Source organism: Crinia signifera, chromosome 2 (assembly GCF_055691185.1).
Source record: "Crinia signifera chromosome 2, ASM5569118v1, whole genome shotgun sequence".
Classification (NCBI taxonomy): domain Eukaryota; kingdom Metazoa; phylum Chordata; class Amphibia; order Anura; family Myobatrachidae; genus Crinia; species Crinia signifera.
Genome location: NC_139218.1, coordinates 167,140,762 through 167,165,753, shown reverse-complemented (window position 1 = coordinate 167,165,753; position 24,992 = coordinate 167,140,762). Strand labels below are relative to the sequence as shown.

The 24,992-nt window shown below is 45.6% G+C and overlaps 2 protein-coding genes across 6 annotated transcripts in view; both read right to left on the bottom strand.

The window, feature by feature from the left end:
• TNNT2 (troponin T2, cardiac type) overlaps nt 1-24,991 on the bottom strand; it is a 283,358-nt gene extending 258,367 nt beyond the window's left edge. For 2 of the 4 annotated variants that reach the window (XM_083173181.1, XM_083173184.1), the window contains exon 1: nt 21,094-21,232. The gene's annotated coding sequence lies outside the window, so the exon portion shown is untranslated. Of the gene's footprint in view, nt 1-21,093; nt 21,233-24,873 lie in introns of those variants that run through there. The other 2 variants (XM_083173182.1, XM_083173185.1) reach the window with 2 other exon arrangements.
• PIGW (phosphatidylinositol glycan anchor biosynthesis class W) lies at nt 17,477-24,933 on the bottom strand. Of its 2 annotated transcripts, none has more exons than XM_083173180.1 (2): nt 24,874-24,933; nt 17,477-20,981 (listed from the first exon to the last, which is right to left on the bottom strand). In XM_083173180.1, exon 2 carries the CDS (start codon nt 20,978-20,980, stop codon nt 19,472-19,474), a length of 1,509 nt encoding a protein of 502 aa, XP_083029306.1. In that variant the 5' UTR covers nt 20,981; nt 24,874-24,933; the 3' UTR covers nt 17,477-19,471. The 2 variants fall into 2 exon arrangements, with proteins under 2 accessions (XP_083029306.1, XP_083029305.1); XM_083173179.1 differs by lacking the exon at nt 24,874-24,933 and adding an exon at nt 21,094-21,233 and having other exon boundaries at nt 17,482-20,981.
• Nucleotide 24,992: the final 1 nt, after the last annotated feature.

Here is a 24,992-nt window from a genome sequence, read left to right as displayed (position 1 = left end):
CATGTCTCACTTAAGTGGGGATAACTTTTTTTTGCTTTTACTTATCCCAGTGATTTTGAGATTGTTTTCTCGTGACACATTGTACTTCAAGTTAGTGGTAAATTTTGGTCGATACAGTCTGTGTTTTTTTTGAAAAATACCAAAATATCGTAAAAAAATGGAAAATTTAGCAATTTTCAAAATGTTAAATTTTCTGCTTGTGAGACAAATAATCTTACCACTCAAAATAGTTAATAACTAACATAGACCATATGTATACTTTATGTTGCCATCATTATTTCAACCTCCTTTTCATTTTTTTGGACACTAGGAGGCTTAAAATATGAATAGCAAATTCTCAAATTTTCAAGAAAATTTCAAACTCTGATTTTTTTAGGGACCAGGTCAGTTTTGATGTGACTTTGAGGGACTTGTATGTGAGACACCCCCATAAATGATGCCATTTCAAAAACTGCACCCCTCACAGTATTCAAAACAGCATTTTGGAAGTTTGTTAACCCTTTAGGTGTTTCACAGGAATTAAAACAAAGTGTAGGTGAAATTTCAAAATTTCTTTTTTTTTGCAGATTTGCAATTTTAATACATTTTTCTAAGGAACACAGTACATTTTACTAGAGAAATGTGACTAAAAATTGATTCCCCCAATTCTTTGGTTTTCATAAATATCCTATATGTGGCCCTAGTGTGCACGGTGACCAAACCACAGGCTTCATAATAGAAGGAGCACCTACTTGATTTTGGAGCCTCCTTTTTATGAGATTATTTTTTAGGCACCATGTAGGTTTCTAGGCACCATAAGATGCTAAAAGTTAGGAACCCCCCCACAAGTGACCCCATTTTGCAAACTACACCCCTCAGGGAATTCATCTAGGGGTATAGAGTACATTTCAAACCCCCAGGGGTTTCACCAATTGTGGTACAACTGGGCAGTGAAAATGAAAAAAATTAATTTTTCATTTTCACAGCTCAGTTGTATCAAAATTGGTGAAACCTCGGGGGGTTTGAAATGTACTCTATACCCCTAGATGAATTCCCTGAGGGGTGTAGTTTGCAAAATGGGGTCACTTGTGGGGGGGTTCCACTGTATGGGTGTTTCGGGGGTCATTCAACCAGAATCTGTGCTGCAAAATCCAAAAATCACTCCTTCCCTTCTGAGTCCTGCCATGCACCCAACTGGTATTTTTTGGTCACATGTGAGGCATTGCCGTACCCGGGAGAAATTGGGGCACAGATTTTGGGGTGCTTTGTCTCCTTCATTCCTTGTGAAAATGAAAAATTTTGAGCCAGATCTGCATTTTTGTGTAAAAAAATTTAATTTTTTACACAAAAATGCAGTTCTGGCTCAAAATTTTTAATTTTCACAAGGAATGAAGGAGACAAAGCACCCCAAAATCTGTGCCCCAATTTCTCCCGAGTACGGCAATGCCTCACATGTGACCAAAAATTACCAGTTGGGTGCATGGCAGGACTCAGAAGGGAAGGAGTGATTTTTGGTGGTGGAATGAATGGTGGGTGCTATGTCGCATTAGCAAGACCCCCGAAGCACCAATACAGTGGAACCCCCCCACAAGTGACCCCATTTTGGTCACCAGCTTTGGGAGGGGGGCTGGCGCTGCGGCTGGCGGGGGGGTGGGAGGGGTGCTGGCGCTGCGGCAGCCGGGTGGGTGGGAGGCAGCCGGGTGGGGGCTGGCGATCGGTGCGGTATACACACATATATATATATATATATATATATATATATATATATATATATATATATATATATATATATATATATATATATATATATATATATATATATATATATATATATATATATATATATATATATATATATATATAGATAGCGCAGGCCTTATGCTTGCTGGCGAATCGCCAGCAGCATGCTGCTGGCGATCCGCCAGCAACACGGCGCGCCATCTGACTGAGACGCGCGTGCGTCCCCCACGCACGCGCGTCTCAGTATCCGGGCGGCCGGGCGGCGAGGCGGACACAATACTCGAGGGGGGCTGGGGGGACCCGAGGAGGCTGTGGGGGGGTGCGGGCGCCCGGTGTGGGCACCGGGCGACCGAGGGCAGCACCGTCGGAAGGGGACGCGCGCGCACCTCGTGCGCGCGCGTCCCCTTCCGACACACAGATGGCGCGGGAGCAGGGAATGGCGATGGCGACGCCATCGCCATCCCCTGCAAAGATGAGCCCGGCCCCATCTGTATATGTATATATATATATATATATATATATATATATATATATATATATATATATATATATATATATATATATATATATATATACACACACACACACACACACACACACATACATATATATATATATATATATATATATATATGTATGTGTGTGTGTGTGTGTGTGTGTGTATATATATATATATATATATATATATATATATATATACATATATATATATATATATATATATACATACATTTGCAATACTTATTTTTTATTTTATTTTAACTTTTCTAGCAGCATGATGCTGCTGCTGCTGCTGCGGGAGGGAGGGGGGAGGAGGGCAGCGCTGCGTGCGCACCGGGGGAGCCGGGGGAGCTGCTGCTGCTGCTGCCGGGTGAGTGCCCGGCGGGTGGGAGGGGGGGGGCTGCACATCGGTGGTGATCGGTGCTGCACCGATCACCACCGTTTTCTGTGTTACCGAGCGGCTTAGCCGCCGGTAACACAGGAAACGCTGTGATTGACTGTTCAGATTTGAACAGCCAATCACAGCGATCGCCGACCGGGGGGGGCACCCCTGCCCCCCCTGGGCGACGAGGGGGGATGTCTGCTGTCAGGGACAGCAGACATCACCTAACTGTCACTGCGTCTCTAGACGCAGTGACAGTTAGAAGTCATGACGTATATATACGTCAACGGTCGGGAAGTACTTCCCGACCATGACGTATATATACGTCAAATGTCGTGAAGGGGTTAAAGGGTAAAATAAAATGAATTTTACTGTTTGTCAGTGCTATACAATTTTTGGTACTTGTTTCCTAGCACGGCGCCACCGATTATAATTGTATGCCATCGGGTCGGAAAAATCAGTCGCATCGCATCACATGAGACCAAATTGCATGCGATGCGATGAGATAACACCGACTCGATTTTTACATTGGAACCAATGTTAAATGCCCCCCAGACCCCATTTTTCATTGTATGCCCCCCCCCCATTGTTAACACAACGGCACGATCAACGTCAACCCGAAGCATGGCGAGCGCAGCGAGGGGCGGCGGTACGCGTCCTTCGACCTTTTCATACCTCCACTATCCACGTTGGCGTGGAATTGATCTTATATAGTGTGGCGAGCGCAGCGAGCCCAAAGCGTGGTGAGCGCAGAAAGCCCCGCGAGGGGACACGCATTACTTCAGACGTATTACGCATGTGCTCGCACGCTTCGGGCTCGGTGGCTCGCTGCGCTCGCCCCACTATATAGAATGAACTCCACACTGACGTGGATAGTGGGGGTATGAAAAGGTCGGAGGACACGTACCGCCGCCGCTCGCCACGCTTTGGGTTGACGTTGATCGCGGCGTTGCGTTAACAATGGGGGCCATTTGACATAATTAACCATCACGGTGGTCTGGGGGGCATTTAACATTGGGTCCAATGTAAAAATCGGGTCGGTTGCGTTGCATCGCATGCCATTATAATGGCATGCGATCGATTTTCAAAGTGCATTATAAATGTCTTTAAAGCCCGGAAATCGGGTCCGACGGGTCCCATCGCATTACTTAACTTAAGGTACGCGATGGGACCCGAGGGGCGCCCTGCTAGGAAACAAGTACCCAATTTTTTTATGTGGTGGTAGGGTACCTCCGCTGTTCGGAAGCAGGTAAACAGAGGGTTGCACTGGGAGTTGAACTGGTGTCAGGTATTTGTTTTCCTGTTTTAAATGGTCACAAATAACTTGGGCAAGTGATTAGAGTCATAGAGACTGCACATCACACTATTTCCTTCCACAAAGAGAATTTACCTCCCATGTACGATTGGTTGAAAAAAAAACAACACCACACATAGGCCCTTATTCTAGTTGACTTGGACGGATGCGTATTTTCGGACGTATTTTAGCCCCGCCTACCGTACGTATCGCTCACACCGTCCGAATGCGGTAAGACGCAGAACGAACGGACCGGAAGTGGATGTTTCATGTGAACAACTCCCCCATCTGTGGGAACCTCCCCCATCCTCCGATTGTCGCCGACCATCGAATGATCAGACAGACAGCTCCGAGTGCTCCAGACCACTCAGACATTTCTTTGTGCGAAAGAAGGGATATGGGTGGGCAGCTGGCATCCAGCTATGTCAGCTGTCCGCCCCCCTCACGTGCGTCACGGCCGGATTACCATATATACGCTCACCATTTTCATGAAACGCAGGGCGTACGCATATGGTAATGAGCCCAAACAACCCTTCACGGCCCTCTCCAACCCCTGCTCGGATTGTTTTGACCGATCGTTTCTGTACGGAATTCATGTATAATTCGGACGTGTGTGGCATGCGAACATGCGTAGATACGCCTCTGCACATGCGCAGACACAATACATCGGCCATCTGACCGAACACGCAGACGTCCGACTCAATCAGAATAAGGGCCATAGTGCAATAACAAATGTAATTGTTGACATCCTCAGAAAATAAAAGAACATTTGACAAAAAGTTAATTAAAAAAAAAATTATACAATAAAATAGCATACAATAGCTTAAAATCAGCTATAAAAATCCCCTTTATTAGTCCCAGAACCTTGCTCTATCCAATACTGGTAGGTTAGTCTCACATATGCTGCACTGTAGTCTTGGAGTGGCTGGTGTCCCCTAATATTCAGTGACACAGATGATTTGGAAGAACTGCAGATTTTCTCAACTTGCAAGAGAACTAGTACATTACTAACACCTTCCCTCCCCCACTGCAGCTGTGCAAGCACCTTTCGGAGAGTTGGGATGAATCTGCCTATTTCGCCAGTCCTAGGGGGAGATTATCTAAACTAAAAATGTGGTAAAAACCCCGTTAACTGTTTTTTGACCACATTTTGGGATGCTCTAAGCATCCCCCGCCGGGTTATCGCCAGAAAAATCTGGCGATGCCCCATAGAAGTAAGTAAGTCCTAAAACTTTGTAACAGTCAGTTTTCTTGGGTTAATTGTCTGGGTGCTGGGCCCACTTTGGCCTGTCTGGCTGGACCACTCCAGGGCATCGCTACTTTACACATAGACTCACATAAACACATCATCATTTTTCTCTGTATATCTTTTTTATATGTAATTTTTCACATTTTTTTCTCTTACTTTTGACACACCCTTTATCACTATTAGTTGCTTACACATACCCTACATTCTATGACACTTTACACTCTACTACACTTCACAGCTATATTTTATCTATGTGATGCCCTGGGGTGGTTTTGCTGGACTTGTTTGGGGGTGCCCTGCACCCCAGAAATGAACTCCATAGTGCTAGGGACCTGCTCTAAAGAGGTGACCTTAACGTTGGTGGGCAGGTACATATCTTTGGCCAAATGTATGCTAACAACCTCATAAATGAATTATAAAAGGAATACATGTTAGCAGTAATGAGTGCATAGTGCACCTGCAAACCGCCTCTGTCTTGCATATAGCTAATCTCAGAAAGGTAGCACCTCTCATTACAGGGTGTGCAGTCTAGGCCCCCCCCTCTTCCCATATCTCTTATATATTTAGCCAGATCTGTCAGTCTACGCAGTGTGGCAAACGGTGGGCGGGGTTTCACGGGTGATTGACAGGCCCATCCACCGTCAGCCACACTGCAAAACCTGGCCACTTCCGTTCTACACAGCACCCCCCTTGCCTTCCGATCTCCACATCAGCTCACACCCGTCCTCGGCCGCCACTCCCCATGCCCGCCCATACATGTCCTGACTCCGCCCCACGGCTGCTCACCGCCCGCAAACCCCACCCCCAACTCATCCCACGGCACACCACCCCATGCCCGGCCATAGGGCATCCCCAAGGAAACACACCGCGCAACCCCCCTCCCCACCAGCCTCCTGACTCAGCCAGCAGCTACACAACGCGCGACACCCCCCCCCCCCCCCCCTCACTCTCATACAAGTCCAGCATCACGGCTACACCCCCAGCCTCGCACTCCATCCAACGTCACCGCCCCCTCACCACCCCCATACCTCCCAACTTTTAACGATCCTCCGGCGGGACCCAGCTGATGCGCGATGGAAAGTTCGGGGGCGTGGTCTAATTTCGGGGGCGTGGCCTATACTCGCGACGCTCCCGTGAGGCCACGCCCCCATTTTGCCGCTATGGGGGCATGACCCAGAGGCTCTGTGAGCCTCTAGCCATGCCCCCAGCCCCCAGCACAGTGTTTATTCCCCGCTGCTTAGGGATGGCCATCGTTGCCATGACCATCGATGGTTGCCATTGATGGCAAATCGGCAACTGGCCATCGATAGTGCTTAACTATGCAGTGGATGACCATCGATATTTTTACATATCGATGGTCATCCATTGTGTTTGATGTATTGGCCTGTGGACCAATCAAAACACGGGGGTCGAAAAAAAAAAAAAAAAAACCATCGTTTTGCTATTCGATCGATGGAGGGAAACCATCTGGTACTCCCCCATCGATGGCAAAAGTATTCGACATCGGCCATGAACCATCGATGATTTTGAATCATCGATGGTCGATGGCCATCCCTACCGCTGCTTAGCAGCCGACAGGGAGGACTCCCAACAGCCCCCCCTCACCGCGGGACACTGCAGCCCGCGGGTGGGACAGCGGGACAGGCCTTAATAATTGGGACTGTCCCGCTAAAATAGGGACTGTTGGGAGGTATGCGCCCCTTCTTAACACTGCTCAGCCTCTATGCCCCGTTCCCACACCCGTACGGATCCCACTACACCACCAACCCCTCTTTTAACACACCTCTCCTCCCTTGAAACCTCAGTTTTAAACTTTAGCACACTTCCTTTTATGTCTTATGGCACCCAACAACCCCCCCCCCCCCCCCACACACACACACACACACATACCCATGCCTCCAATGCTCACAACTACACACACATCCATCCATGCCTCCAATACTCACAACTACACACACACACCCATCCTTGCCTCCAATACTAACTACACACACACACACACACACACCTATGCATGCCTCAAAATCCCACAAATGCACACATTTATCCATGCCTACAATACGCACAACTACACACACACACACCCCTCCATGCCTCCAATACTCACTACTACACACACACACATTCATGCATCCAATACTCACAACTACGCACACACCCATTCATGGCTACCACACTCACACCTACACACACCCACACATGCATGCCTACAATACTCACAATTACACACAAACACACACCAATACCCATCCATAGCTCAAAAAATCACTAATACACACACATACACACACACATCGAAGCTTCCAATACTCACAACTACACACCCACATATCCATGCCTCCAATACTCACTGCTACACACACACCCATTCATGCCACAACTACACACACACACACACACACACACACACCCAGCCATGCCTACCACACTCACAACTACACACACACACACACACCCCTGCATGTCTACAATACTCACAATTACACACACACACCCATCCATGCCTCCAAAAATACACAATACACACACACACACCCATCCATCCATGCCTCCAAAACTCCAAAATACACATGTCTTATGATTTTGACATTTGCTTCAAGGTGCCTTCAAAACTCTGTGTAACACAGTACACTTTACTAGGTTTGCCCACTAACGCATCAATGTGATTTTAACCCACACACACACTTCTATGACTCCAATACTCTCAACGACACCCACACACACATCCATCCCTCCATTACTCACAACTACACACACCCATCCATGCCTCCAATACTCACAACTACACACACACACACACACACACACACACACACACACACACACACACACATCTATGCTTCCAATACTCACATCTACACCCACCCACACACCCATCCATCCATCCCTCCAATACTCAAACACCCATCCATGCCTCCATTACTCACAACTACACACCCCCATCCATGCCTACAATACTCACAACCACACACACACACACACACATCCATGCTTCCAATACTCACATCTACACACACCCACCCATCCAGGCCTCCAATACTCACAACTACACACCCCCATCCATGCCTACAATACTCACAACTACACACACACACACACACATCCATGCTTCCAATACTCACATCTACACACACACACACATCCATGCTTCCAACATTTATGCTCTCAAATGCACTTTAAGCACATTATTCTGCAAATTAGACTATATCTCACACTCACATATATTTCTACTTCTAATGGGGGCGAAGACCCACACGACGGTGTCACGACCCTAGTCGGCGATTCCCCAGATACGACAATCTGAGTATCCCGGCCACGTGACACTTTCACTGGGTACCCCAAGCGTGTGCGTATTTCACCACGATTCCGCTTGCCACCAATCAAAGTAAGCTTTTTGGACTTAGTCCGCGACAGCTTTGATTCTGCCGACACACCAAATTATGAGTTACAGGGTAGCGCTCTGGCAAAACTCGTCAGAGGCTTGGGCTGGAAAACAGCAGATACCAGAACTAATTATGACTTTTTTAATTAAGTGAAAACACTACAAGGCTTACAGTATATTACAGAAAACATAAGTTTCAAGATATATGATTAATAGGTAAGTCAAACGTAAAAACAATTTCAAAATAAAACAAAATGGGAATAAAGAAACAAACCACTTCAAGGACACACAGCATGAAGCGGGATTTGGAGTGGAAACCTCTCCGGATACTGGATCATCTCAGAGACAGGTATCGGACCCGTCCCATTCCCAAGAAAATGAACAAACATGTCTTGTGAGACACACACTTTTAAGATTTGCAAAACACACACAATCACAGCCCCCACCTCAGGAATCTTCCTTGTCCAGGGGTTTCCTGAAGATATACCCAGGGGCTGGCTAATTGACTTCTCTTTTGAGGCTTAGCAATTTAGCCATTCAATCACCCCCTGCTAATTCTTATCTCAAATAAGGTGTCATTCTAGAGGTCTAAGGGAATTGCTTTTCTGACATCTCTTCTGGTCTGGGAAGACATTTGCCAGAGACACTGGACTTCAATACAAGATTTATAGATGCAGGGGGGAAGGAGATAACCTCTGAGGTTTTCAAACAGATGAGCAAGGGTTGTTGCAATAACCTTTTTACCCACATAAAAATACAGGATGAGTAGATTGCACACCATATCAGAAAACAGTATTGTAAACAGAGCATGGACTTCAAAGGCAAGAGATCCCATCTGCCTTCCTGCTTCCCCCCCCTAGTCCCTCCCAACCATCCAGGGCAGAGGCAGGTCACTTTCTCTATTACATTTACAATTAGGGAAGAATGGCGTGGTACAATTGCGCTCCTTCTGGCGTAAAAATGGCGGTCGCTCATGACAAAATGGCCTCCAATCATGACACCTCCCCCTTTAAAGATCAGCATGGGAGCAGTGGCCAAACCAGCCACAGTATCCCATGCTGAGCCCTGACACTTGTCAGCGCCCTGCCCGACAGACTGCTGCAGTTTCCAGGTTAGGACCAGCGCTATGGGCGGGGTCTCCGAACTACCGGGATTCTTGCTCCTCTTCCAGGAGACAGCAAGCTGCGGGCAAACAGGTGTCCCTGCCCAAGCCAACTGTGGGCACACTGATACAGTGGAAGCTGTGTCCCCTTGTGCCATCCTTGCTGGCAAGGACACAGCCCACCCAGCTGTGCGTTGGACTCCTGGGCATAGATTCTCACCTGCAGCCGGCAGTTCCGTTTGCCATCCTGGGGTCAGAACCAACCTCTTCTGCCACACCCCACACGGGCATTCCCCTGAGGTATAGGCATTCCAGAGCCTCTGCTTGGCTGGGGCAGCCTTTAAGAGGACTGTGGGACAATGCTATCAGGTGTTGTAAAGTACCTTTACACGACATGAGGTTAACAACAATAAATATGATACAAATCATATGGGCTAGGGCCTTTCCTGTGTTTACCTCAGCACTACATACAGTGGGACAGGTAATCCTGTCACCTTCCAAGAATCTCTTGTCCTGCTCTCTTGCCTGAGCTGATTGACTCCCCTCCCTTTCACTGGGGGGAAGGTACACTCCCTCAAAGCCTTTGCGTGTGTGAATTGCGAAGGGGGGCAGGTTTCTGCAGGGGGGAAAACCAACAGGTCATTGTCCCCTGTGTTGGAAACATCCAATTCCAGCCTTTTAGAGGTTAATGGAGCTGAGTTTATCTGTGCTCCGTGGGCCCTCAGACCCTTCTGGTTACACACAGCACTTGCCACTGGCTCTATTACTGAAGCAACCCTCTCACTATACCCATGTGTATCTTTCACACTTCCCAGGTACGGGGCAGCCGCAGTGGGAGGCGGCTCACCTGGCATCTGCAGGCTTGCAGCCTCCGTGACGGTTTGGTCACGGAATCTCTCCGTGATTGGAGGGGACCCCTTCTGGGTTCCTGTGTTCGTCAATATCTCCCTGGGGAACCATACCGGGGAGAATATGGGGACAAGGACATCGACCACTTTGTCGGCCCTAATGGATAAAAGGGCTACAGCTTCTGGGTAATGGGTGGCGTAATCTACCCCTATTGAAATGTACTCTGTTCTGGAGCTACTGGGCACTGCAAGGGGCCCTACCATATCTACAGCCACCCGCTCAAAGTGTTCTGATACCACGGGGAAAGAAATGAGGGGGGCCTTGCCCACATCCCCAGGCTTCCCCACTATCTGACAGGTATGGCAGGTCCAACAGTACCAGTCCACCTCTTTCATCATACCTGGCCAGTGGAACTTAGGCAGGCGAGCCCCGGTCTTTTTAACCGTAAGGTGTCCAGAGAGGGGAATTTCATGAGCTACCTCAAGCAGACCCTCCCTATACCTTTGGGGTATGACCAGGTGACGTTCCGTAACTTTCCCTGGTGGAGTGTTGTGGACTCCATACTCTCTATGCAAACAACCATTCTCCCAGTACAGCCTGGGAGTACCCTGGGAGCCATCTGACTCCTCAGCTGCTGCTGCAGCCCTGAGACTCGTTATCAATTCAGTTTTGAAAGATCCACTTTCTATTGAGCCCTCAGGGTGTGCAGGGACCTCCTGCTGTGTGACTGTGTCCTGACAAGAAGAAGGGGGGTCTATGGGGGAAGCTGCAGTAAGGGACACTCTCTCCCTATCTGACAGTTCTGCAGTGCACCCAGGACCCACCAGGTCACTGATTATACCTGGTACCACATTTCCCACAGTAGCACAAGACATCACATTATCAACAGTAACATCAATCTCATAACCTGGGGAGACATCCTGCAATACCTGTAAATTGGCCTGTGCATCTTCCACAACACATGGGACCCATCCTGCTGGCTTACAATTGGCCAGTGGTAAAACCTCTATAGCCTCAGGTCCCTGGGGAAGAATAGGGTTAGCTTCTAGCACCGCAACCTGAATGACATCACCAGCAGCACTCCTACCATTGGTGAGTGAGGGTGTCTCATTCCCAAGTAGATTAGGGCATTCGTTTAACCCCACAAACTGGCAAGGATTACCCACTATACCCGTCTCTAATTCACCCTCCCTTACCTCTACAGAAGGTACGGCACTATCACAGATCATCCCAGGAGTTTCACAAGAAATCACAACATTGCAATGTTCAGCATGGTTACATACTACCTGAGATGCATCATATGGTTCAGAAGGGTCAGCGACAGTGGGTAAAACATTGACACATATGTGTGGAGTGAATAAAAGTCCCACATCAGTAGTCCCACACACATTTGTGTGCATGCAGTCAGAAAGTCCCATTCCTCTTTCCGACATTGTCCCTTCCCTGCATACTTTCACTATGCAGGCAGCCTCTTTTTCCGGCAACAAATCTGGAGCAACGGGTGGGAACATGCTGCTCACATCTTCCAGCAGTTTAAACTGGGCCTTGTGATGTGAGGTCTCCGGAGCAGGTTCCATGACGACTGTAGTAGGCAGAGTTACCTTGTCCTGGTAGGGCATTCCTGGTGAGAGCAAGCTGCTGACATCCTCAGCTTCTGCTTCTCCCAGCAGTTTAAACTGGGACTTTGCTTCCAGAGCTGGTAACAGCAGCTGTTCTAGGCGATGCCACTCCGCATCTACCCGGCGGCACTGATCTCTCCAAAATGGGGTATCCAACTTTCTCCAAGCAGCGACCTCCTGCTGCGCGAATTGGTAACATTCTCCCAGCTCTCTCAGCAGCACCTCAGGAGACGCAGATGGACCCCAGACACGAAATGCTGCACGATACTGGCTAAAGGCATTGCACTCATCGTCCCTTGCCTGGGTGAGCTGCGTGATCATCTCCCCACGAGTATGGTGGTGGCAGGAGATACCTTGCAGCTGGCATTCTTCCATTAGTTCCTCTGTGCTCATTAGGGTAAACACATCATCATCCTCCTCTGGGTCAATATACCCACTGGACTCCTCCGGTACCATAGGGGATTGGTACTCCGCAGCCTCTGTGACTGCCATGCACCCTCCAGTCTCCCTGGTACTAGCAGAAATGCCAGACCCCTGAGTAAAGTCCAGGTCCAGCTGGTTATCCACAACCAAGCCGGCATTTACTTTGCTCTCCCTGTGTGTTTCAAAGACAGGGAAATCCTTGTAACGCAGTCCATTGAAATTTGCATCCACTGTCACAGGCTGCCAGCTGAGCTTAGCTAGTTCCAGCTGAAGCTTGCGATCTGCTGCTTCCTTTGCAGCAGTGGACTCCCTTTTATTAAACTGCATTATCAGTTTCAGCACCACGGCATTATCTGGCTCTTTCACATACTTCAGAGCCTCTTGCATATACAGATCCAAGGCAGAGCAGTAATTGGAGGCATCCAAATCCACGGTCTGTGGGGCCTGCAATCTTCATTGTCCGCTTCTCCTCTTCCTCTGTTCTGGAACCAGAATGATTCCCAACCTCAGACCTGGAATCCGCTTGATTCCCTCCAGCTACCTGCTGGTCCGCATCTCTGAGGACTTGGATCATCTGTTCCCTGGTCTGCCCCTTGGCAGGCTCCACTCGGTTGATACCAGAGACCACATCACGATCCAACTTCACACTATTAATTTCCGCAGAAAGTAAAAGTTCAGTACGAAGTCCACCTCTTGCTACCTCAGTAGCCCTGGCTGGTGAACTCTCACGCACAAGTCCGCCATCGTGATGCTCTGTATCTTCCTCCATAGAGTCACAGGTCAATCTCCACTTAATCTGTGCCTCCTTATAAGTAGCTGCCATTCTGCTGCAGTTACTTCTCCAAAATAATAAAACAGGGATGGGGAACAGAAAATGCTTTTACGGTGACTTACACTACTACATAAGCCTTGAGTTTTGGTATCTGGTGAAATGTATTCACTTAAGTTATCCAAATAAAAAACAAAAATTGCTTTTTGAAATATCCCACCGCTGCCACCAGTTTGTCACGACCCTAGTCGGCGATTCCCCAGATACGACAATCTGAGTATCCCGGCCACGTGACACTTTCACTGGGTACCCCAAGCGTGTGCGTATTTCACCACGATTCCGCTTGCCACCAATCAAAGTAAGCTTTTTGGACTTAGTCCGCGACAGCTTTGATTCTGCCGACACACCAAATTATGAGTTACAGGGTAGCGCTCTGGCAAAACTCGTCAGAGGCTTGGGCTGGAAAACAGCAGATACCAGAACTAATTATGACTTTTTTAATTAAGTGAAAACACTACAAGGCTTACAGTATATTACAGAAAACATAAGTTTCAAGATATATGATTAATAGGTAAGTCAAACGTAAAAACAATTTCAAAATAAAACAAAATGGGAATAAAGAAACAAACCACTTCAAGGACACACAGCATGAAGCGGGATTTGGAGTGGAAACCTCTCCGGATACTGGATCATCTCAGAGACAGGTATCGGACCCGTCCCATTCCCAAGAAAATGAACAAACATGTCTTGTGAGACACACACTTTTAAGATTTGCAAAACACACACAATCACAGCCCCCACCTCAGGAATCTTCCTTGTCCAGGGGTTTCCTGAAGATATACCCAGGGGCTGGCTAATTGACTTCTCTTTTGAGGCTTAGCAATTTAGCCATTCAATCACCCCCTGCTAATTCTTATCTCAAATAAGGTGTCATTCTAGAGGTCTAAGGGAATTGCTTTTCTGACATCTCTTCTGGTCTGGGAAGACATTTGCCAGAGACACTGGACTTCAATACAAGATTTATAGATGCAGGGGGGAAGGAGATAACCTCTGAGGTTTCAAACAGATGAGCAAGGGTTGTTGCAATAACCTTTTTACCCACATAAAAATACAGGATGAGTAGATTGCACACCATATCAGAAACAGTATTGTAAACAGAGCATGGACTTCAAAGGCAAGAGATCCCATCTGCCTTCCTGCTTCCCCCCCCTAGTCCTCCCAACCATCCAGGGCAGAGGCAGGTCACTTTCTCTATTACATTTACAATTAGGGAAGAATGGCGTGGTACAATTGCGCTCCTTCTGGCGTAAAAATGGCGGTCGCTCATGACAAAATGGCCTCCAATCATGACAGACGGTGTGAAGAGCGCCCGGAGGGCGCGATGAATCACCTAGTAGTCTATATTGTGTATCCGTACACACCAGAAGCCTGAGATTGCTTCTTCCTAGATTAGCACCCCTCCCCCACCACCCTTAAATGTTTTTAAGAAGGTACTAGCAATGACTGCACAACTGTGATGAAGGCATAATTTCAAGTAAGTCCTAAAACTTTATAAAAGTCAGTTTTCTTGGGGTAATTGTCTGGGTGCTGGGTCCCCTCGGGCCTGTCTGGCTGGACCACTCCAGGGCATCGCTACTTTACACATAGACTCACATAAACACATCATCATTTTTCTGTGTATGTCTTTTTATATGTATTTTTTTCACAATTTTTTTTTCTTACTTTTGACACACCCTTTATCACTATTAGTAGCTTACACATACCCTACATTCTTTGACACTTTACACTCTACTACACTTCACAGCTATATTTTATTTATGTTATGCCCTGGGGTGGTTTTGCTGGACTGGTTTGGGGGTGCCCTACACCCCAGGAATGAACCCCATAGTGCTAGGGACCTGCTCTAAAGAGGTGACTTTAACGTTGGTGGGCAGGTACATATCTTTGGCCAAATGTATGCTAACAGGATTCAGTATTGAATCCCGGCGGTCGGGATCCCGGCGTTCAGAATCCCAACGCCGGAATCCCGACAGCCGAAATGCCGACAAGGGGGGGACGTGGATCGCCCCCCACTTACGGGCTCGCTGCGCTCGCCACGCAGCGGGCCTGGTGCCTCGCTACGCTCGGCACACTAATTTATTCTCATACTGTATGTGATCATTATGGGGGGGGGGGGGGGGAAGTGCGGCGGTAAGGGGGCGAGGTTGTTAGAGCATCCCCCCCCCTAGGCACCACAATTTCTAATGGCAGCCCATTGAAAATCATGGATACTTTACACAAATCCTGCTGTTGCCTGTATACAGCTGTTTCTTGTATCCATTTTTTTCATTGACTACGAGTGCCTCATCTGCTATTATTGTCACTATATTTGTTGTGGAACCTTCAGGCAGTAATTCCTTTATACCAATATGACATTGTTACAACTTTGCGGTCAAGTCTTATGGGCATATAAGTACCAGTGATATATAACATTCCATAGAAACAGGGGGCGCTATATGTGAACTCAGGATTAGTAGTGATACCTTGTCAGGCCAACCGGATACTAGCATGTATAAAAAGAGGTATGGAAACTAGGGACTCGAAAGTAATCAAAGCATTGGTTAGACCACATCTGGAATATGGAGTACAATTCTGGGCCCCTCACTATAAAAAAAAAAAAAAAAGGGTACTTGTTTCCTAGCACGGCCACACCGATTTGTTTTGGGTTGATCGCGTCAGTCGCATCGCATGCGATGCGACCGACCCAAATTTTTCCATTGAATCAAAATGTGAATACCCCCTCAACGGCACCCCACGATTGCCGCCAACCCGAAGCGTGGCGAGCGCAGCGAGCCCGCGAGGGGCGGCGGTGCGCGTCCTCCGACCTTTTCATACCCCTACTATCCACGTCAGCGTGGAGTAGAGAATATAAAGTGTGGCGAGCGCAGCGAGGGGACACGTATAACTTCACAGGTATACGCGTGCGCTCACCACGATTCGGGCTCGGTGGCTCGCCACACTTTATATTCTCAACTCCACGCCGACGTGGATAGTAGGGGTATGAAAAGGTCAGAGGACGCGCACCGCCGCCGCTCGCCACGCTTTGGGTTGGCGTCAATCGTGGGGTGACGCTCACAATGGTGTTGCGTAACTTTTTAACCATGACGGGGCCATATACAATGTGAAATGGGTCATATTGGCCCATTTCACATGGTTTCCTATGTAAAATGGACTTAATCAAGTCCATCTCATCTTGTGCCATTATAATGGCACAAGATCGACGCGATGCTCCCGATTTCAATGTTAAAAATATTTTAACATTAAAGCCTATGGCAAAATCGCGTCGGGGGCCATGTTTATGCACGCAACTGTCGCAATGCCCCCGATTTTGCCTTTGCCGGCAAAATGGACCTGATTTCAAAGGAAATCGGGTCCATCGTGTACCTTAACTTTAAGGTACACGATGGACAAGATTGTGGCTGTGCTGAAAAAAGTAGACAAAAGAAAAGGTCAACAGTTACAACAAAAAAAAAAAAAACACCCATTTTTATATTTCACCAAATTTATGGAAGAATGTACCCTTCTCCACGCACAGGTTACAATTCCCAATCGTAGTCCACATAAAGGGTAAATGATGACAAAACAAAAAAACAACTGGTGTCACCTTTTGAATGTCGACCGTTTGTGATTGACCTGCTGAATATGTATCTTTTTACTGTAGAACGATCATCAGGATATTGGGTTTTCAATGTGTGGTAATTGCATAGCACTGGCCACATAACATGGAAGCAATATATTACTGCGTGTTAGTCACAGGGCTTAGCATGGGGTATGGCGCTTACTGCAGGATAAATTGCACTTAAGGTGTGTACACACGTATCAGTTTAATTTTGATTCGATTTCTAGTCGCTTTCCCGAATTCCACCCCCTTTTGATTTGGCCATTGCTTTCCATTCAATTTCACATTTGATCTGTACTATTGCATGCGATATGGATTTCAATCTGCATTCAAGGCACAGTGTACACATTTACTGGATTGAATTTGTTATTTCCTTGCCTGCACAGTCTATTTTTCTTTTTGATAAAAAGAGTAAACAGGAGTGTGCATCAAATCGAAAGTCTTAAAAAACATTTGATTCGATTTTGCTTTTATATGCAGAATTGAATCGAAAACCTGTTAAAAATAGCATGTATACACCCCTTTAGAGCAGTGGTAGCCAACCCTAGCCCTCAAGAGCTACCAACAGTTCACATTTTCCAGACAACCTAGCTGCTGCACAGCTGCACTCATTAATCACTGACACATTTTAAAAGATACACAGATGGAGCGAATTAGCTCACTTGTGATTCTGTGAGGAGACCTGCAAAACATGCACTGTTGGTAGCTCTCGAGGACTAGGGTTGGCTACCCCAGCTTTAGAGTAATCCAGCTGCTAAAAGCACAAGGCTAATTGAATTGCCCCAACTGTGCTTCAATCCTCCCAGTCATAAAACTTTTTAAAAAAGTGAAAATGCATAAAGTTCATCAGAGTAGATTTTCTTTTTTAACAAGGTTGTAAGCAAATCATAAGTGGAAATTCTGAACACAAATACTGCAATCACATTATAATTTTACACAAAAGAAAGAAAAATACCCACCATGAAGCATCATACATTTGATTTGAAATATTTACGGCTTCAATGATATTTAGGGTGCAAATTTTCAGCTACACAAACCAGGTTTAACAAAAAGGGATGCTTATTCTACTTTTCTTAATGCAGGAGGATACTGATATTGCATGCATTATGGACTTATTCAGGTCCATTACGATATTTTCTCTTTGCGCATGGAGTGTGAGGCCATGGTGAACAGGCTGTTCGCTGGGTGCTCGCACTATATGGGAATGCCCAGTGTTTCATGGGCATTCCCATGAAAAAGCTGGGCGTTCTCACGCTAATGAAGTGATGAAGCGGGTGTTGTCCCTCAGAATGTGCACGCAGAGCTAAGATTGCTGCATGTTCCACGACGGTGACCATCGAATGATGTAGGTGATCCTCCGCAGGCTGCGAATGGATGATTATGTAAAACATCTATTCGCATGCCGTGCGACCGTATGCGGCGCGTGAATGGTGCACCTGTGTACCACCATTCACAAGGCGGGATCTGGTTGACTCGCAAGGATGTGAATTCGCATCCGAACGAATCAACCAGAATCCCCTATATGTACAGTATGAACTAAGATACCATCGCAACTCTAAATTTATCTGCACATCCTAAATTTGATGCCCCCCCAACCTCATTGCAACACAACATGGATTTGCAAAATTGCTCTACAGTAATTTACTCTAAATGATGCCTAAATTGTGAAGATGTGTATAAGATGTTGATAACAGCAAGAAATAAATACAACTACAAACAAAATTTAGTAAGTCTATGCAATTATGTAATGAAATTGGGATTGGGGTGGGGGGTGTTTAGAATTTGTGTCCTAACTCATGGTCTAATTCAGCATGCATTGATAATTATCGAATGACTGTGCATGTGCAGCATTTACATTTTACATGCACAGCCGCAATCAGCAAATACATATCCGTACTCATAAAAGTTTCAGTGACAAGAAGCCAACGCTTGGGGATGGAAACATGACGTTTTCTAGGTTATGTTTGTGAAAACGCAGGTGTGACCAGGCCTTTTTTGGGTGCGTCTGTTGTCAGCTATGGCCACTTACAGCCTGGTTCTTTAGCAGATTAGTGAAAATGTTAGACTTAAGCTGCCCATACACTTGTCCAATGTGGGCTCGATTTCACCTGATTCAGATGGATCGTGCCCAAACTGGATGTGTCTGACATCCGATCTGATGCGCAATCCGGTGCGCATGGGATTGGAGGTCAGACGGGCTGCACATAAGATAAATTGTATGTGCAGCCGTCAGTGGGTCCCTTATAGCACCCGCAAAGTGTCCCAGTCTGACACTGCTAAGGGTATATTATTAAAGTGTGTGTTTTTAGAAGTGAAGACGTTGCAACCAATCAGATTCTACTTATCTATCTAGCACCTTCAAGAAGAGAATAGCTAGAATAATATGATTGGTTGCTATGGACAACATCTCTATATCTAAACGTCCACACTTTATTAAATATAAGCCTTATTGTCCTAACTCAGTTTCAAGCACATTTTCTATATTAGAATTAAAGTTTTGCTAATTTAAGGAAAGTAATTTTATTTACCACCACTTAATAGTAATATTGTTGATGTGTAATATGAATGCTATTAAACAGTTGATAAACATATAGGCGACAAGTATAAAGAGAGAAAACAAATTATTGCTGTGAATTGTATCTATTAACAGGTTTACCATGCCAGTCAAGATGTTCGACAGTAAGAAGAACAGTAATTGATTTCTATTGATAGCTTGTATAAGACATGAGTGCATTTCCTTTTTTGAGTCTCTCAGGGTTGTGATATATTCCTTAGAGGAATTTGAGAAATGGTATATATTCCATGTGCTTGGAACACTGCTTCCAGGAGTCAAATATCTGGCAAAGACTAGAATCAGGTCACATAATAGTATTAGGCAAAGCCAAGCCATGCACTGGGCGACAATCCACACACAAAATGGCAAGTTTGCCATTCTGCGGGAAATAGGTTCCACATAAATCTGTAACATAGTGCAACCCATGAACAGTAACAAAGATGTAATAGCTAACTTGTAGATGGGTGTTAGCCATTCTTTTATATATATCCTTCTCTGTAGAATATATAATCCAACTTGTATTCCAACCATATAGATTCCAATATAACCAATTGCAGAGAAAATCCCTTCTCTATTGGCATTTATGAATCCTACTCTGTTGTCCTTGCCATTACTGCCATGTAAAATGAAGCTCTTCAGGTTGGTCATCTCCAAAAGAAATTGATAAACTGAAATAATGACTGCAGCCAGAACCCATAATTTTTGTGGTGAAATTAGTGTGAATAGAACAGCTGCCAAGACTCTAACTATTGCCAATGTGAAAAAGAAGTTCCAATGAATGCCATACTCCGATGTGTGTTCATGATACTCTACTGCCTTCAGGCTTATTAGTCGTCCAAGTCCAAGTAGTAGTAGTGGCCACACTGACATCAGTTGCTTTATCACTCGCTGTGATTTAGAGCCCTCCTCTCCTTGTGACCTAGCTTCTGGAGAAACAACAGCATTTGCAAAGATAAAGCATCCAACCCCTATATCCATAACTCCAGTCCCGTAGGTCTCCGTTTTGGCAAAACGCCTTGGAAAGATGGGGAAATCAACTGCCAAAATAGAAATTGCAGTGACCACATTAATGAAAACCCGAAGAAAGGTAACAGCTGGCACAGTCCTATTTTCCAACTGTGCATTTAAAAAGGACTTGCAGATAATAAGAGGAGAATTGTTTCTGTAACTCTTTCTACCTACATATATAGTGTGAAACAACAAAAAACAAAGTGTACCAATACACACTGGCACTAGGTATAGATGATCAGAGAGGACAGTACAGGACAGTACTTGTGGAACTACCAGTATAACAAAGTCAAGGATGAAGTACCATTTCCATGAGTGAACTGTATCATCAATTCTTTGATAAAGATATATATACATCAACCCTCTGAAAAGCATGCACAGAGTGGCCACACTTGAGCCGAACGAGATCTCTTTAATGCTGGTTCCATTGAGGTTACTGACAAATGCTTCTTTAAGCTGTTTTTCAGACATTCTGTTACAAGGATAAAAAAATTTATGTTATTACCCACACAATGGAAGTTAAAGTTATATAAAAGTCAAGTAATGGTTAATACTCAGCTAAAATATTTATATAAAAATAATACCTTATTATATAAATTCAGGCAATTTCTGTAGTGTTCCTTCAGTTGTCTTGGATAAAAGATGGAGCACAAGTATGTTCTCCTGCTGACCCGGCCTGTAAGACCATCATGCTCATAGCAGAGATCAATTGGTGAAAACTCTTCGACACACAATTCAACTGCATAAACTAATTAACATATAGGTGCTTATTCTGCAATGGGATCAAAACAATAAAAAAAGCAAGTTAGTTTGTATTTGGAACAAACCAAGTTGCAATATAAGGGGTACACATATATTTTTGTGCAGGGTAAATCACGGACAGCTATATATTTACATTGCAATTTATAATTCAGTCAGGGCACACCCCTCTCATCTCTAAATCTCTGCACATTTTACATATGCCCCTCTTGCAGTGCAACATGGTTTTGCTTTGGTCCCTACTCTTAGGGGACCTCGCACACTGAAAGGGCTGTTCGGCAGAACTGCAGTAAAGGTGTAGTCAAACTGTGTGAGGTTTTTTTTTTCCCCTTGATTGCATGAATTTCCTCCAGGTACCACAATCCAAAAATATATTGGTAGGCTAATTGGCCTAATTAACCCTAGTGTGCAAGTACATGGGAAGACTAGATAGGCCAAGAGGGAGCTACAGGAGCTAATCAAATAAGTGCACTGTGGTCATAGAATGATGGTACTAGCGGGTGTTTAGACACGAGAACCGTCATTTTCCGACTAAAGTGAGCCGCAGCAATGCTGATTGCGCTGCACCAGGGCATAAAACAACATCGCTGACCTAGTTTTGACAGATTTCTTTATGCACCCTAGGAGAAGATTGTGATGGAATGAGGAAGCCAGGATATCCTATATACAGTAATAAAAGGATGTGGAAGAAATTCAAGTGCTTTTCACACTGGCAGCCACTTGATAGCACCTGCAGGAGCAATTCTAGTGTTGCTCCATTTGGACATGCAGCCACCGGTGCTGACATTACTGTTATGTTGTTCCATCACTGTGATGGGCTATTACTAGTTCAAAGTAAAGCTTTTTAAACTTCCTGGACATCACATCTCATCCAAACAGTTCTATGGAGCCTACATACGGGCCAGTTTTGGGGCATTTTCTAAATTAGCTAACTAGATTGCTTAGAAAATACCCTACATCGCTCTGTGGTTAGGGGCCATAGCGATGTGGTGAAACACCTTTCTTCAATTAACTAGCTCCCCACAGGTGATGGCAATCATACATTACCAGGGCAGGGAAGTCCAGGAGCAGAGCATTTTCTCCATGAAGGAGAGGTTCAGGTAGGCAACCATGCAATTACTATCCAGCATGCTTGATAAATCTACTTAATCGCTGGTCAGGGACAGTGTCCTCACCGGGAACACTGGCCCTGACAGATCACTCAACACACAGTGCCGACACATTGCTGTGTGCTGAGCGATCTTGTTGAGAATTTTGTGTGATCTAGCATCGTTCAGTAAATCTCCCTATGTGTAGGCCCCTTTACACTGCTTATATTGTAGTGTGCTACCCATATATGTATACTGCATAATTTTCAAGTTTCCCAATTCCAAAGTACCCAGGAGCATATTTTAGTGCCCTCATATGTTAAATTATATTTCAAGACATTCTAGAATGTGTTTTTATTCAGGGACTGCTATAGTGTACATTTGTACATAGAATACATTTACAAAATGCAAAACCCCAACACAGTTTTTTTTTCCCCACAAAAGCTTTTGTAAAAGTGAGGAATACATTATTTAGGGTTTTTTACTTTTACCGCGCAATGGAGTATAAGTATATCAAAATACTGGGTACTAGTTTCCTAGCACAGTGCCCATCATGTCCCATCGCATAAAATAACTTAAGGTATGCGATGGGACCCGATCAGACCCGATTTTTGGGGTTTAAAGACGTTTCTGTACAATTTTAAAAATTTTTCGCATCGCATGCCATTACAATGGCATGCGATGCGACCGACCCGATTTTTACATTGTACCCAATGTTACATGGCCCCCCAGACCCGATTTTTAATTCTATACCCACCAATGGCCCCCCAGACCCGACTTTTAATTGTATACCCACCATGATGGTTAATTATTAGGTAAAATGCCCCCACCATTGTTAACGCACGTCGGCGTGGAGTTGATTTTATATAGTGTGGCGAGCGCAGCGAGCCACTGAGCCCGAAGCGTGGCGAGCCCCACGAAGGGACGCGTAATGCATGTGAAGTAATGCGCGTCCGCTCGCCACACTATATAAAATCAACTCCACGCCGACGTGGATAGTGGGGGTATGAAAAGGTCGGAGTACGCACACCGCCGCCGCACTTCGGGTTGGTCTTGATCGTGGCGTGGTGTTAACAATACGGGGTGCATTTGACATAGTAATTACCCATCAGGGTGGGTATACAATTAAAAATCGGGCCGGGGGGGGGGGCATTTAACATTGTAATCAGCCATCAGGGTGGCTGTACAATTAAAAATCGGGTCGAATCGGTCACATCACATGCGATTTGGTCGCATGCAATGCGACCGATTTTTCCAACCCGATGATATACAATTGACATCGGTGGTGGCGTGCTAGGAAACAAGTACCAAATACTGTATCTGGATCCACCTTAATAATGTGAGATATCCAGTTATGGAGATATCCTGATATCTCCATAACTATCAACAACTCAAAAATCTACCCTACCCCTCAAACTCGCTGCCTAGGGGTCACCCTTGACTCTGAACTGTCCTTTGTTCCCCACATTCAGTCTGTCCCCAAATCCTGTTACATGCATCTAAAAAAACATATCCAAGATATGACCCTATCTTTTTAAGACACTGCTAAAATGCTAATCCATGCACTCAATATCTCTCGCATTGATCATTGCAATAGTCTCTTCCAGGGGCAGATTGGGATTTTAAACCAGCCCAGGAAAATTCTCAAAGTAGCCCTAATAGGGGTGGGATCTCATGAGCAAGTAAGCAAGTGTCTACTTAAATAAAATAAAACCTATTTTTGCAAGTGAATAAGAAGCTGGCCGAAGTAGAAGCTAACTGCAGCCTCCTCAATGACAAATATGTTACAATGGGGCAGAGGTATTAAGGCGAGATGTATCAAAATTAAAATGCGGTAAAACCCCAGTTTTACCGCATTTTCATACAGTATGTACTATTACCCTGCCGCACCTATTCCACCGGCCAGGGTATTCTGCCTTAAGCCTGGAGAAGAGTCAAAGTGGAGATAAATTGGAAGGTGATAACGCACCAGCCAATCAGCTCCTAACTGTCATTTTTTGTATTATCACCTTCTACTTTAGCTCTTCATCAGGCGTAATACATCTGGCCCAGTATATGAACAATGGTACGGCTCACGTACACCAAACCTCTCCTAAAGCACTGCATACCTACCAACATGACCCTCTCCAGGAGGGAGACAATGCTCTGCTCCTGCACTTTCCTCTTAATTAATGATTGCCATCACCTGTGGAGAAACACCTTTCTTATTCGTAATCCTGTTCAACACAGGTGATGGCAATCATGGGAAAAAGTCCAGGAACTGAGTAATTTGTCCCTCCTGGCATGGGTCATGTTGGGAGGTATGCACTGCAGCAGTTGCAGGTAATATTGTAACGCTGACAAACAGGTTCCAGAGCCAACACCCCATCCCACCCTTCTAATTATAAGTTGCTTCTCTAAAACATCTGGAATGAAACAGACAGAAATATACAGATACATGATAAGCTCAGACGCCAGATCAGTCACTCATTACACTGTATTTACAATCTACGTGATTTATACTCATACAATACACACCGGCTCAGCAAGCACTATACATACAGACCGCTGTCTGATCTTTCCCTGCACTTCCGGGTCTGCTTTCGCTGCTACTCGTAGAAAGATTGAATGAATGCCGGGAATGTGGATGATGACGT

Bases quoted from the DNA above. Each gene is read 5' to 3' on its own strand.
- PIGW (XM_083173180.1), bottom strand. From the start codon at position 20,980: ATGTCTGAAAAACAGCTTAAAGAAGCATTTGTCAGTAACCTCAATGGA.